This window comes from Talpa europaea, assembly GCF_964194135.1.
Source record: "Talpa europaea genome assembly, chromosome: 2".
NCBI lineage: Eukaryota > Metazoa > Chordata > Mammalia > Eulipotyphla > Talpidae > Talpa > Talpa europaea.
Window position 1 is genome coordinate 97,980,700 of NC_140068.1, and position 15,086 is coordinate 97,995,785.

At 39.9% G+C, this 15,086-nt stretch overlaps 1 protein-coding gene across 1 annotated transcript; it reads right to left on the reverse strand.

Moving 5' to 3' along the window:
* Positions 1 to 2,676: 2,676 nt before the first annotated feature.
* On the reverse strand, positions 2,677 to 13,594 carry LOC311188031 (butyrophilin subfamily 1 member A1-like; the record flags this gene model as incomplete). The annotated part of the gene is given in 9 exon segments (XM_084259325.1): positions 2,677 to 2,727; positions 3,066 to 3,223; positions 5,311 to 5,337; positions 6,490 to 6,510; positions 6,874 to 7,041; positions 7,158 to 7,439; positions 11,274 to 11,319; positions 11,323 to 11,621; positions 13,558 to 13,594. Coding segments are annotated over 9 exon segments (1,089 nt in total).
* Positions 13,595 to 15,086: the final 1,492 nt, after the last annotated feature.

The window sequence follows — 15,086 nt, forward strand, 5'->3', positions numbered from 1 at the left end:
ATGGCTTACTTGGAGACTCTTCACTGCTTGTTGATTTACCCACAGCTAGATATGCAGATATGATGGGCGTTATTTCTGATATTTACATAACTCTGATTCTGGATGAATTCTAGTCATCACATTTTCTTTAACTGTCTTCCTACAGCCTATGCTCTCCAACCAGCCTATGCTCTCTAAGCTAAGAAGAACAAACAAACAACAACAACAACAAAAACTCACAAAAAATTAAAATGAGTAGAGAGGTGATAGGTAGAATAAATCATGTAGTAAAACATTATATGAATTTAGTGTCTGTAAGAAGCATAAACTCTCATTTGGAAACCTCACACTGAATGTCCTGAGTATATAAGAAAAGTAATATATTGTGAGCTCATTATTCTTGTAATTCTCTCATAGTTCTAATCTCCATTGTTTCAGTTTTGTTGTTAGCTCCATGTATAGTTTCTCATGTCCAAAAGTCTCTCCTCACATCTATTTTATTATAGTTATTCATATTTTCCCACCATTCATTTACCTCTCTTGCCTTTATTATTTCTTGCTTGCTGTATAAACCCTGACTTTACTGTCAGTTAATATTCTGGACTTTGCATTTATTCTTTCTGGGTTCAAATACTGACTTTGCATTTACTGTGCCAGAGAAATTTCTTTTTTTTTCTTTTTTTAATAAGATTTATTTATTTATTTATTTTATACAAGAACTGGGGTACAGGTCAGAAGCACGGGAGTGTGAGAGAATTCACCAGAGACAGAGTGGGGAGCAGAACAGGCAAACGGGCCAGAGACAGCGTGGGGAGCAGAACAGGCAGACAGACTGAAGACACTGCAGAGGGGAGCAGTGGGTGAGGCAGGAGAGGTCTGCTGCGCCATGTGGGGTTCTCCCTGACCAGCAGGGAATCGAATCGGTGTTGCAGAGGCTGCGGAGAGCTTCGCAGTGTGGCGCTCAACCGTTGAGCCACTGGCGAAGCCTCCAGCCAGAGAAATTTCACTAAGGAGATACTTGTTGCAACAGAGGTTGATAACAAGGCTTGTGGTTTAAAGATCTGTCAATAATGTATAAATATCTAAATAGATCTATTTTATAATCAGTAAGAGCAGACTTAGTAGAATAAGTTAATTTTATATCCTAATAACATAAACTTGGTAGAATTGGGAAGCTTAGTCATATCAAAGGCAAAGAAAACCCTCAACAGTGGGAAGAACATGTTCAGAAAGGAAAAAAAAAATGCAAGTGTTAACTGTGACATGTTCTCTTAGGCATTTGACTTTTTTTTTCTCCGAAATATCAATCACAAAAGCAATTCCTTTTTCATTCACATACTTGCACAGGACACAAGTCTGAACTTGCTTATTAGGGAGAATTATTTAAGAAAAGGGCTCTTCCTTACCAGAAGGCATGGTCTCCTGTTTATAGTTATTTATCAGTGGTTTATAGTTACCCCGTGGCAAAGTACAAATTTAGAAATCTATGGACACTAGAGCTTAAAGAATTGACAAGCTGAGGGGCCTCCCCTGGTGGTGCAGGCAGTTGAACACTGTGCTGTGAGGCTGTCTGGCCAGTTTGATCCTTGCCAGCAGCGAGGGTCCACATGGTGAAGCAGACCTCACCTGTCTCGCCCGCTGCTCCTCTCAGCAGTGTATTTTGTCAGTCTGCCTGTTCTGTTTCCCACTCTGTCTCTGGTGAATGCTCTTACCCTCCCACGCATCTGGCCTGTACCCCGGTTCTTGTATAAATAAATAAACAAACAAACAAACAAACAAACAAACAAATAAATATAAATCTTAAAAAACAAAAAGAATTGACAAGCTGAGTTATTAACTCTCAAAACACCAGATTCTGTGTCTCCTTAACAATTGTAACGTGTTAAGAATTCACTCAACTGTGACCCTCCCTTCAAACACCACACCTCTTTCATATTTGATTTAAAAAAAACAGTAAGAAGAGATTTTTTTTCCCTTTTATTATAGCTTAAAAATATTTACTTCAGTGGGAGGGGGTAAAGAATAAGACAAAGAGGAAGGAAACACGGTGGATGATGGGATGATGGTGGCGGAATAGGGATGATCTGGTGGTGGGTGCACTATCATGGCAATACTTCAAGGGAGAAATCCTAATGTTACCACAATTAAAAGAATACTTCGGCACATACAATTAAAAGAATACTTTAAAACACACATATTTACCTCAACACATACTGAACACCAGATGGAAGAGATGCCATGTATTTGTTCGCACTTTTCCTTTTTAAAATTGAGATAATGTTAATTTACATAGTTCCTATTTCAAAAGTATAGGTCCCCCCTTCCATTACCATGACACTCACACTGCTAAGCACCCAACCTCCACCACAAAGCCCTTCATGTTCTTCTGACAAATTGCTGCTGCTCACAAAGATACTGTTTCTCCCCAAAAGTAACACTAAAGGAAATTCCCAGATGTTTTCCAGTTGTCCCTTCCCCTCTCTGCCTCTCCTTTGAAAGGGTCTGAAATCTTAACTAGTAAACTTGACCTGTTACCCACCAGGTCAGCTTTCTTAGAGAATATTCTTATAATTAACATGAGAAGAGGAGCAGAGATGCTAACACTTCACTTAAGGAAGAGATAATAAAGAATTAGCTTCTTGCGGGACATCCGTATCACAATTTGTCAAGTGAGTTTCAGGGGTCTTTGGAGAGGAATCAGGATGCTTTTCGGAGCAGATGGTCATACATGTGCCAACACCCTGAAGGCTAAAATAAGGACAGAGGGTCCCACAAAATTTTACTTTACTAAAAGAATGTATGTGGGACCCATCAAGCATGTTATAAAAAGAGATATCCCCTTCCTCCCAGTCTAAGAAAACTCCTATCCTCTTGGGGAGACACCTCAGTGACAGACAATGAGAATCCTGACTTTTCCCTCCTTGTTGTTCCTTTAAGATGGGAATCCTGAATTCTCCCTCCTTGTAGCTCACCACCCAGAAATTCTTCTCTGGACTTTCTACAAACCACCCATCTCTCTTCACTGTATCAGAGCAAACACCCAGAGCCCATCTAGCTCCAGGTCCAAAATTCCCCTCCAAATTTACTTCTACTTCCCAGTAACGTCTTCCTTGGCTAAAACAATTCTGGCTCAGAACACTGAAAATGTCTTCAGATTCGTCTTGACTCTGTATTGAGACTTGTTTCTTATTCTCAGATACGTGGAGGTTGTAATGAGCTGTGACTGGATCCAGAGTAACATCCACTGCAGATGCAGAAAAAGAAATTAAGGTCATTCCACAATGGGTACTGGTTGGCCTTAAGAAAGATGAAAATACTGATAAAGCAGAATGGAGGTAGCCAATGGGGGACTGGCTAAAACAATTTACATTCCTTCCCACATCAATTAGGGTTGGTCAGGTCCTTATGGGCCAACACCTTCTAACAAAGAGGCCAGTCTCACCTGAATGTACTCAGGGTGAGGCTTTTCAGGATGGGGTCCTGCTGTCCTCCTTCAAATATCTGTTATTTGATGCTTGTCCTTAATAATTGAGCTTTGTCATATTCCCAATAATGGTGTATCTACTTTCATATACACATTTTTGTTATCATTTTTTATGTGGGCTTATGTAATAACTAATAATCCACTTCTCACACACTCATATTTCTAATGGTTGAAATTCTAATTAGATCATAAAGATCTAATTTTGATAATAATCACTATGCCCTTATTAGCTGTGACCTTAGTGAAATTATTTAGCTTCTAAAGTGACATTTCACTTTACTTCATCATGATGTACATAACTGTGATAATTCAACATAAGACTGCTGGGGGAAATAAATGAGATAATGTGTACAGGATTTAGTACTATGTCTTATTTATGATGGACACTTGATAAATTTTATCTTCCAATATTTATTTTTTTAAAAGATTTATTTATTTATATAAGAACCGGGGTACAGGTCAGATGCACAGGAGGGTGAGAGGATTCACTAGAAACAGAGTGGGGAACAGAATAGGCAGATTGATGAAATACACTGCTGAGGGGAGCAGCAGGCGAGACAGGAGAGGTCTGCTTCGCCATGCAGGACCCTCGCCGGCTAGCCAGGATCAAACTGGAGCTGCAGAGGCTGCGGACAGCTTCACAGAGAGGTGCTCAACCACCTGCGCCACCAGGGGAGGCCCTCTTCCAATATTTACAGTAACATCAATACTAGTAGTAATACAGCAATAGTACTAGTACTAGTAGTGATTATTTGCTTGTGAAACTAAGCATCTTCAGTAATTAATGTTTTCCTCATAAGAGTTAGTATGTGGAGGACTGCAGGCACAGTGATGGGAAAACAATGGTGACTGCACAGGAGGGGAGAAATGCTATATTGTGAAAAAATAAACAAGGATGTTTAAAAAAATAAATTAAAAATTCAAAAAAGAATTTCTATTTAAGATATAAGGATATGTTTTAAATTTGAGAGGATTAAATTAAGTCAAAATGTTTATGGAGACAGGGATAGTCAGAGTAAAGTATCATAGAAATTGATAATCAACTCATAATTCTGGAAAGACTCTAAGATGGCCAGCGGCCATTTTCCTCCCACACTGAAATACAACAAACTCTTCTCTATTTCAGGCTGGTTATACAATAGACTTCCTTCTGATTGAACTATTCTTTCTATGTTATTCACATGAATGAATCTACTGTATCATTTAAGTCTCAGATTGAATATTAATTTTTGGTGGGACTATTTTTTTTTAAAGATCTATCCATTCATGATTACAGAAGTGGGGTACAGGCCACAGGTATGAGAGGTAAGAGGATCCACCAGAGACAGAGCAGAGAACAGAACAGGTAGATAGACCAAAGTAGACTTTTAGGGGAGCAGCAGGCAAGTCAGAAGAGGTCTGCTGAGCCATGTGAGTAGCTCCCTACCAGGGATCAAACTCGTGCTGCAGAGGCTGCAACAGCTTCACAGTACAGCGTTCAACCCCTTGTGCCACCAGGGAGGCCCTGGGGCTATTTTTTTTTTAATCCACCATTTTTTCTAATGAAATCTTATTCCATCATAACATCAGTTACAATTTATATGTATGTATCTGTGAAGTCAGAGATCATAACTGCTTAATTTATTTGACACCAAATAAGTAGTTGTATAAACTTATGCTTAATGAATGAACAAATGATATTCACAACTGTAAGAAATTTGTTAACATTTCAGGATAAGATTAAAACAGAAGTGGAAGCAAGCTTGAAATGAATAACCAACTAGGTATTATTGGGAATTTATACAAATGCAAAGTTTTCTCATTTGTGTGGAAGAGATTATGTGGGACAAAATAATAAGGCCACTCACCTGGTATGAACTGCTCCTTTCTCCAGTCTAAAAAGAAAAAAAAAAATCCAGATGGGAAAATATGCCAAGAATGTGTTCCCTGACCTAGAGGGATGCTTGTCCCCTGTATATTTTTGGACTCCCAACTTCAAATTTAATCTCTAGAAGATGACACGTCTCTGAAAAAATTCCCCAGAAATTATTCATGAGGTCCTGGAGTACCTGAAGTCCCAAGACCATGTCAGTTACTCACCAGCATATAACTGTGATTTTTTCCAGTCTGAAATAAAACAAAGGAATTAGATTTTTGCATCATAGGACCTTCACTTCAGAGTATGAATATGCTACAACAGTAAGGAATCTGATGGTTTATGATAATGCTATAAGTTCTGGGTTTATCACCTCAATGTTAGTTATAGGATAATTGCTTTCTTTTACAACTCTTCTATTTCTCATATTTTCCTCATTCTACTAACATATCTGTGATAATGTGTGATGATACAGTTATTTTGAGAGAAAGAAGCTAAGCTTTAGTTGTGAGTGTTAATCCTAAAATTTGATGTGTTGCTTTGACATCTTTTAGCCTCACAAGGAGCCAAACACATAAATGTGTGTTCTCTATCTTTACATATATACCCCCCCCAGCAGAAAAAGTTCCCCAATAAGCTTATCCCCTATTGGCCAAGCCAACTGAACCTTCCCCCAGCCTAATCTTTGACCTAATGGCTTTCAACTCCTTATCAGCTTGCAAATTATTTAAACAAGCAACCACTTATTTCCACAGAAAATGGAGGCACCTTATTTTTTGTTACTACTAATTCTGCCTCCTGCAGCCCTGACTGGTTCATTGTGTGACCCCATGTGTCCTTTATGGCATGTGCATCCTCCTACCATAGGATGTGAATATATGTGATAATTAAAATGCTGTCAATCTTATTTGTCCAGTGTTCAGATCATGCATCTGACCATCTTATTCCATTCAGGGTGGGGGATCCCCTCTCACCAGCAAGGTAAATAGGAGGTGATCAGCGAGAAGACAGATGAGATGCTGACTCAGTCATAACATCAATTTAACTCACCATGTTTATATAATTCTTTCCTTCTCTCTGAAAAGTAATAACATCCAGTGAGATGTGAAGAACACAGCAGGGAATAAGGATTCTATTTCCCTTTTTGGGATAAAGAAAATGTAAAACTTACCAAGCTCCTTCTGGAAATTCTCTAAAAGGAAAGCAAATAGAAAAACAGTTTTCACAAAGTCCAAGGCTTGCTTTCTAGTTGATGTTACTAAGTACAGAACCTGAATGCTACTTGCATATAATATGATCAAAAAATCTACCTTAGTTGAAAATTACTATGAACATTTTTTCCTAACTCCAAATTTAAATTAATGAGTTTTCTCTTTCTAGTGAACTCCATTGTGATTTTTCTCAAAGTGTTCCTGGGTTCCATGTCTTGTTGGAAATCTCAGAGTTGTAACTTAGCACTACACATACCTTGTTCTAACAGAGCCATCTGTTTGCACAGTCATGTTAAGAATCCCATAAACTCATAGATCCCACCAAGTGTTAATTGCAATTTTACCTTTCTCTTTACATTCTTTCTCTTTTTCCTTCTTGACTTCCTGTAATTTCTTGTTTTTCTGTTGTCCTTTCCAAGCCAAGAACACAACAGTGCCCACGAAAATCCCAAGTATGATAAAAGTCAACACAAATGCTATCTTCCAAGGGGAGGTCCTAGGGAAGAAGGGCTCTGACACAGAACCCCCAAAACCCAATCAAAAACATATACAAAGCAAGCCTACCCCATCCCAGATTTCAATTTTCCCTTCTCACTTCTGTCCTGTCCTCCAAATGAGGAACACTGACCTGGGATGGAAATGGTTTCCTCCTGCTCTTGTTCAAAGAAGGGGTTCTTCATGGAACAGGACACGTCTCTGTTTGAGCTGTCTCTGACAATAAGGGATACTTCCATCTGATACAATCCATCATCGTCCTGGGTCTCGACCTCAGATAGAGGTGATATCTTCACTCCCTTTGCATCTTTGCATAGTATGTCAGGCTGGGGAAACCATCCCTTGCCTGTGCACTTCAGTCTTATTCCTGTGTCTTCTGGACCCACCATGGAAATAAAAGGACCAGAACCCAGACCTGGTGAGGAAAATCATTCATCTGAGTAAGACTTGGAGAGTTTTTCTCCACAAGTTCCTAATGTTACACAAAAACACCATTGTGGGGAGGTTGATGAAGCACCATATTTCTGGGTGGGAAGGCAAAGGTTTATTTTTTACTTTCATAAGGTAAATGGATATATTTGGTTCAAAATCACATGAGACTTGATATTGCTATTAGGACTGAAACGGATGCCTGTCACATCTCCTTTACCCAGGCATATCTGCAGTTGGTCATAGATATTAGGAAAGGAGAAGAATAAAATTTGCCAATTGTTGATGTTTTTTCCAGAAGGAAATCAGTAAATTTATTTCAATTCTATATTTATATGTATTTATCTGTCTATCCTATTTTATTGGAGTCTCCAGAAAGAGTGTATTTCTATGCTTAAGTTGTCCTTAAGCTGTTTTTTTTTTTTCCAAATTTTCTTTCTTTCTCTGAGTAGAGAAATATCTGAAAGATAAAGGTAGCAAGATGAAGTGAGTCTGTGAGGGAATCAAATTGCTTTTTATTTTTCTTATCCCATATTATCCCCTCCACATCTCTTCTTTTCTTCAACTCTTTGCAGACTGGGGCTACCCGCGGACTCATATCACCAGCATCCATACCACCACACGACTAGATTGCAGGAGGACTCCACTGTCCTTTCAAAGATAATAGCTCTCCTGACTTTTAAGATTATGTATTGTCTTTTTACAGCATCATATCCCAAAGTATGGATTCTCTTATGTATGTCTCTGTCTTACTCCAATTCCTCAGATGTCTGTAATATATAGGAATCCCATGCATATTACCCTTTTTTTTTTGGTTAAAAATCATAAAACAATTAATAATTTTTACAACCAAGCCCTGGGAGCAAACACTTCTGGAAAACAGAAAACAGTCTGTAAGATAATCCATCTTCTCAGAATTGCCAGAGGGAGCTGCTGACTCTTTTCATGGAAAGGCATGAATAGAAGTGAGTGAAACTCATTCTGAGCAAAATGGAGCAGATTAAAGCCTAGGAAACAAGAACTAATAGACCAGTTAGACCTTGAACCTCCTGGATTTACATAAAAAGTAAGTTCCAAGTTCAAATGAGTAGATAAGACTATACCCATGTTGAGGGAGAGAAGAAAGAAGGGATGGCTTTCATGAGCACAGGAGTGGCTGCACGAAGCAAAGGTTAACTGAATGGAAGATAAGTGTGGATATAGAATCAACCAATGGCTTATCTTTATACATATGAGTTAATGAACAGGTATGAGGTTATTTCTGGCACTGTGAAAATCTGAACACTTTTCAGGAAAATACTAATATGGTATCAAAGCAACATGGCTTAAGAGTTTGTCATCTTTCCTAATGGAAAGGGATAATGGATTTGGATTCTTTGTATTAAAGTTACAAAATATGCATTAAGTGAGTCTTTAGGTACCTTCTCAGATAGAGTCAAATTAGAAATATTAATTTAAGGTAGGCCTAAAATATTTAAAGAAGAAAAGCACAGCAGTAAAAACCAAACCAACCAAACAAAAAACGCCAGCTTGTTTGCCTTGGCAGATACTACAAAGCCTTATAAATGTAAAAGGTATGATATTATCAAAGAAATGGAAGATAAATCTCTATAACCACAAAGAGAATTTAGAATTTTCCCTGGCAACTCTGAGAAGTTTATGGGAAGCAATACAGCTGTAAGTTGGTGCAAATTATCTATGTTATTTGCTAATAGTATAGAAATAAATGAATATACATTAAAGAAAAATATTTTGAACAGTTAATGAAACTTTGTAATGAAACTCCACATTTCTATAAAGATCTAACTGCAAAAAGCAAAACATAAAAAAGACACAGAAATGAACTACAGCTATGTACAATTAACGAGATAGAAAGATCTCACAAACATAATGGTGCACAAAAAAAGCCAGATATAAAAGTCTGTATATGTGAAATTTAAAGACAGGCAAAACTAATCTATGAGCTTAGAAATCAAAACAGTGAATTTCTTTGATGACATTATTACTGGAAGGGGAAAAAGTAATTCCTGGGTTCTAATTAGGCTCTGTTTCCTAGTTTGGATACTGGTTTCTCAGGGGTATTCACTATATGAAAATTTACTAAACATCACATTTAAAGTCTGTTTGATTGGTACATTAAATATATTTTACAGATGAGGTATTACAAAAGAAAGGGCAGGTGAAATATTGTTGGTATAGAAGGATACATTTACAAGCTCCATAAAACTATAAAGGCATAAAACATGTTTCCCTTAAACTTCTCAGAGATTATCAGGGAAAATGTTGAGTACATACTACTTTGACACTTCTATAAATGAAAGATACATAAAATTATATGAGAAATACACACTATAAAAATGTTTTCAACATTTATGCATAAAAGAGCAACTACAAATCAATAAAATATTAAAAAATATCTCTCCCAGAAAAAAACAATTCAGTAAGGGACATAAGCAGGAAATTAAAAGGAAAAAAAGCATACGAACAGGTAAGAAGCACATGAAAAAATATCTAATCTATATATATTTGGTTTAAGGATAACACAAATTTGTGATGAGATTTTTCTAGCTGATAAAAATGTCAACAAATTAAAGAAATATATTCAGAGCCATGAAAAGTGTAAAGAAATATTTATTTTCCTTGAAATCATGACTGGAAGGGGGAAAACTATTAGATTCTAGGTAAGATTTTGGATGGCAAATGTCTTTATCTAATAGTAAAGGTTTAAATCTGGATGGGATTTGCTGAATCCTGATGCCACAGGCTTTACCAGACTACAAGGCCCCTTGCACAGCTATTGCACAATGTAAAGGTGGGAGCAGGAAGACGAGTAAGAACACCTTCTGATTGTCTGAGGGTTCAAAGACATTTAATTTTGTTTTTAAATAAGTAAACAAACTTTTTTGAAGATTACTTAATCAATAGAGATAAGAGGTTCTATAGAGCTAATATTTGTTATATAACATTAATGTTCTGTAATATGTATTTTATTATATTGTATAGTTTCTGATTTTTATATATAATATATGAAAAAAGGGTGATAATTAAAAACACATAGAACAATCTGGTATTAGTAGTTACTTCAGCAGAGAACAAGAAATATTGGAGGGGTACCAATCTATATTTCATACTTTTCAGAACTGTTCAGGTTTGACTTAAGAAGTTATAATTTACTGTGATCAAACATGTAGCAGACCCAGTGATGATAAAACTCACAGAAGTCAATTCTGTGGACCAATGCTCACTCCATACCAGCCTCTCACAACAGCCCCTGCCTTTAGGGCCTTTTTATTCCGACCTCAAAAACTCCACAGCGTGAATGGTTTTTCTCTATTTCTGCTTCACTTCTTCACTGAATATTGATTATTTTATGACCTTATCCTCGAAAGAAGACTTCCACCCTCCCCCCTCCATAATACCAGCCCACCCTATCACAACCCTCCCCGTCACTCCCTGCACCCCTGCACTCGGCCTCCGTCATTCACACCGCAGGGAGCTGGAAGCCATCACAGCAGCCAACATGGCTTCTGTTCTCTGAGGGAAGGGGCCATGTTGAAGGAAGGTGTGAGGACAGACATGAGGAAAATAAGTGTCTACTTTTATGATAGCTATTTATGGAAGTAGTTTAATTTTAAATGAGTGCAGGTCAGAAAAGAGCAAGTAGATGGAGGATTTGGGGTCAAATCCAGTGCCCAGGATGTTGTCCAGCTCCAAGCTAGCTACCCTTTTGTTTCTCTCCTAATCCCTCTCCTCCCTCCGCATTAAATGCAGGAGACTGACATTTCCCCTAGACGGATCTGCATTCTTAGATTTTACTCACCTATCACCCTCAGCTCCAGAACGGCTTCTTCAAAATCGGTGTCTTTTTAGAAAAAACACTTGTACAAGCCGTTATCAGAGACTCGCAGGCTGTGGATTCTCACAGCTACCCTTCCCTCAGTGATGTAGTCTTTCATCAACTCTGTCCTGCCTTTATAATCGACCAGCTGTTCTCCCAGCTGCTCCGCTCTATTCCGGTACACCAACACGGCGTCCGAGAACTGCGCGCGGAACCACCGCAGCTCCATGTTCTCCAAGCTCATGGGCGGGTTCACGCGACAGGGCAGCACCGCGTCACTGCCCAGCATGGCCACGATGGGCTCCGTGGGGCCGATCACCGAGAATGAATCTGTTTAAGACGGAGAAGTGGAGGGTATCAGGAAGACTTGCCTGAGTCCTTTAGAACACGGCATTTCTGGCCCAGTAGAGCCCCAGGACACTCACTCATGCACACAGCAATTGCTGGTAGCCCTCCTCCAGGCTGGAGATGGTAGTGAGCAAGACAGAGGATTTCTATCCAACCCCCAAGACAATCTCATATTAAACAAATGATTTTTTAATTGTAATGGTGGTACATTCTATGAAGGACCAGGGAAGAGTGCTGGGAAATCATGAAATTAGAGTTTTCAAGTTCTTGACTATCGGAAAATGCATTCCACATGCAGCAGAGAACTGAGTGAATTAGAAAGCATTAGTGAAGTAATCTGTCCTGGGCCTTTTCTTTAAAAATCATCACAGGGCCTCCCCTGGTGGCGCAGTGGTTGAGCACTGGGCTGCGAAGCTGCCCGCAGCCTCTGCAGCGCCGGTTAGATCCCCGGCCGCTGGCAAGGGTCCCACATGGCATGCAGACCTCTCCTGCTGCCCGCTGCTCCCCTCAGCAGTGTATTTCATCAGTCTGCCTGTTCTGTTTCTCGCTCTGTCTCTGGTGAATTCTTTCACCCTCCCGCGCTTCTGACGTTACCACCCAGTGCTTGTGTAAATAAATAAATAAATTTTAAAAAAAGACCTCATTTAAAAAAAAAAATCATCACATAATAGCTTACTTGCTTTCATGTGTGGACAAATAAATCATTATATCAAAATAAAGGATTTGGATTTAAGCCAGGCATGTATGAGAAGCAACAGTGGATCAGAAGAATCAAGATCCTTCTGATCAGAGAGAATAAGGAGAATTCAGGTACAGACCACATAAAAATATTCTCACCTGAGCTCCACATGGACACCTGGAGAAGCAGGAGTGAGAAGAGCTCTCTCGGCAGAGAACCCCTCATCTTCCCTGGGGTTAAGAACAGAGGGACGTCCTGAGAATAGCTGGAGTAAAGGCAAAAGGAGAGCAACAGGATAAAGCTCAAATTAGGTTGGTTCACAGTTCTTCTAAGAAATGGCCTCTTGAAGCTTTCGTACAATGGTGGGGTCATTCTTAGAGGACTCAGGGAAGCCTTTAACTCTCACAGAAAAGACCTTTAGTTTCGCTTTTCCAAGAAAACAGTCTTCATCTCAGCAGCCATGTTCTGTGGTGATGAAGCCAGCTACAATCTCTTTAAACTCTTATTCATGATCATTTTACCCAATGGACAGAGACAGAGAGGGGACAACAACAACCCCTGAGAGAGATGGCCACACACATTACTTCTGGGCTCAACAGATTTTCTCTCCACACATTCTTTCATCATAAAGGTGCAGTTATACTGTGACTTGTCCTTTCTCAGCCCTGAGGATCTCCACCCAGATCTCCTCACTCCTCTCCCTCTTGCCCATCACCCAAAATGCAACACTCACATATTTTAAGCTCTTCTTACAGAGATGACAGCATCCTTGAATTTCTCACCACTGCTGCGGGCACCAGGAACAAATCCTCTCTGCCATTCCTTCTGGTTACCAGCTCTGGGCTCTCCCACAGGTCTCTCCTGTGAGAGCTGCTCTAACAGGCCAAGGGAATTTGAGGAGTCAGAAAAGTTGGAGCCTTGGAGGAAACCTTGAGTGGTCTTTTAAAGGGTTTCAAACAACTGGAAGAAAGACTAGCCCTGCACAGGGTGTTCTCGGCAGTGTATTTCTCCTTGGCGACTCCAACATACCGAAAACTGAAAGTGAAGTAAGGAGAGTGTAGCAGTGTTAGGGGGAAAGGATGCCCTGAGCAAAGTCCATACAGGCTTTGTGGACTCCACCCTGACTCCATGAAGACACTGGGAACTACAAATCCCATGATCACCAGAGGGACGATTGCGAGGACCTGAGGGTGGAGTTAAGCAACTATGTTCTCTGTTTGAGTATTTAACCAGCCTTACGGCCAGGGGTCGCTCTTCTTGGCCACACGGCAGGCATGCTCGGTTTTTCACCAGCTTGGGGGGTCATTGGGATTACAGGTCAGCTGAACAGGTAGGACACATTTACAAACTTACCTCCCTCTTTTTCTCCCTGAGCTATTCATTTCCCCATTCCCCTTCCCTTGTAAATAAACCTTCTATCAACCTTTTGTGTGTGTCTGCATTAATAAGGCCCCTTTAAGCTTGCGGGTTAGGGCCCACAGTCAGGAAACTCATTTTATTTCGGGGTTGTTCTTTAACAGCTGCAGAATGGCCACAGAGCAGGATATGGATGATTCGAGCAGATTAGGGTAAAGGAGAATCCTGGAGCCCTTGGTGGCTTTCTCAGGCTCCTATTGAGATTTTACATGTAGTGCAGCAACTGGGAACATGGCAGGCAGGGGTGCTGTGGAGCCAGGAGGCCAGGAGGCCTCCAAGCCCTGGGCAAGTCTTCACTCTGGCTTTCTTTCTCCCCTTCTCTCTGTTCTCTCTGCCTCTGCTTCTCTCCTGAATATCTCACTATCTGCCCCCATGGCCCACAGAAGTAGACAATACACTTATAACAATGTAACAAATGCAGGTGCCCCTTAAGGTGGGGTAATCCTACAGGCTGGAGGGCAGAAAGCCTGAATATCATTTACCTTATAGATATAAAACTTTGACCTGGCCTGGAAAGTAAAACAAGGTAATAAAAACATACAAGGTAAAGAGAGGATCAAAAAGAAATGAGTTCACTATTTCTGAGAAGTACAGTACCAGGTTAATGAGTCAAAATTCTGGTGAGCCTGTTTTTTGAGAGTATGATTTCGTACCCCACCTCTTTGTGCCTCAGTTTCCTCATCAGGCAATGACTTTGATAAAGTACCTAATGTAAGGTTGGCGCAGGGACATGCTGGGGCCCCAAGCTACAGTCACAAGGGGGGCCTTGAAACTGCAGAGGGAAGTTCTACCCTTGCTTCAGTTTCTGGAACCACAGACCTCCACAAACAGGACCTAATAGCAATCAACCGAAACCACCAAAAACAGAATGTTCAGAAAAACAACTGTGGTTGCATACCCAACTTCCTGCCTATAAAAGGACATCCTTCCCTCACTGCAGGCGCAACTTTGCTGACCTTGGTGAGGGTCGTGACCTGGCCTAGGGGCTCAGCAAAGTTCTTGCCTGTCAGAAACTTGGCCTGGCTCTCCTTCTCTTTGCCGCGCCAATCCTTTCACCTACCCTAAGTTTTCCATCAGAACTGCATGGATCAAGTGCTTATAAGAGTGTTAGTAATATATAATTTTTTGTGTGTTAATAAATCTTATTTTAACATCTTGCTCAATTCACTTCAATATATCTACCTTTTTGTTGATAAATTTCCATCTGCCAGTAAATCCCTCATTTCATGGGTCATTCATACTATCTGACTCTCCTCCCAGAAATAGAAATTTAATTCACTGCCATGATATCCATCTTGACCAGGATGAAAGTAAAACTGTATAAAATTTCCAAGATGATTCCCTGAAACCTC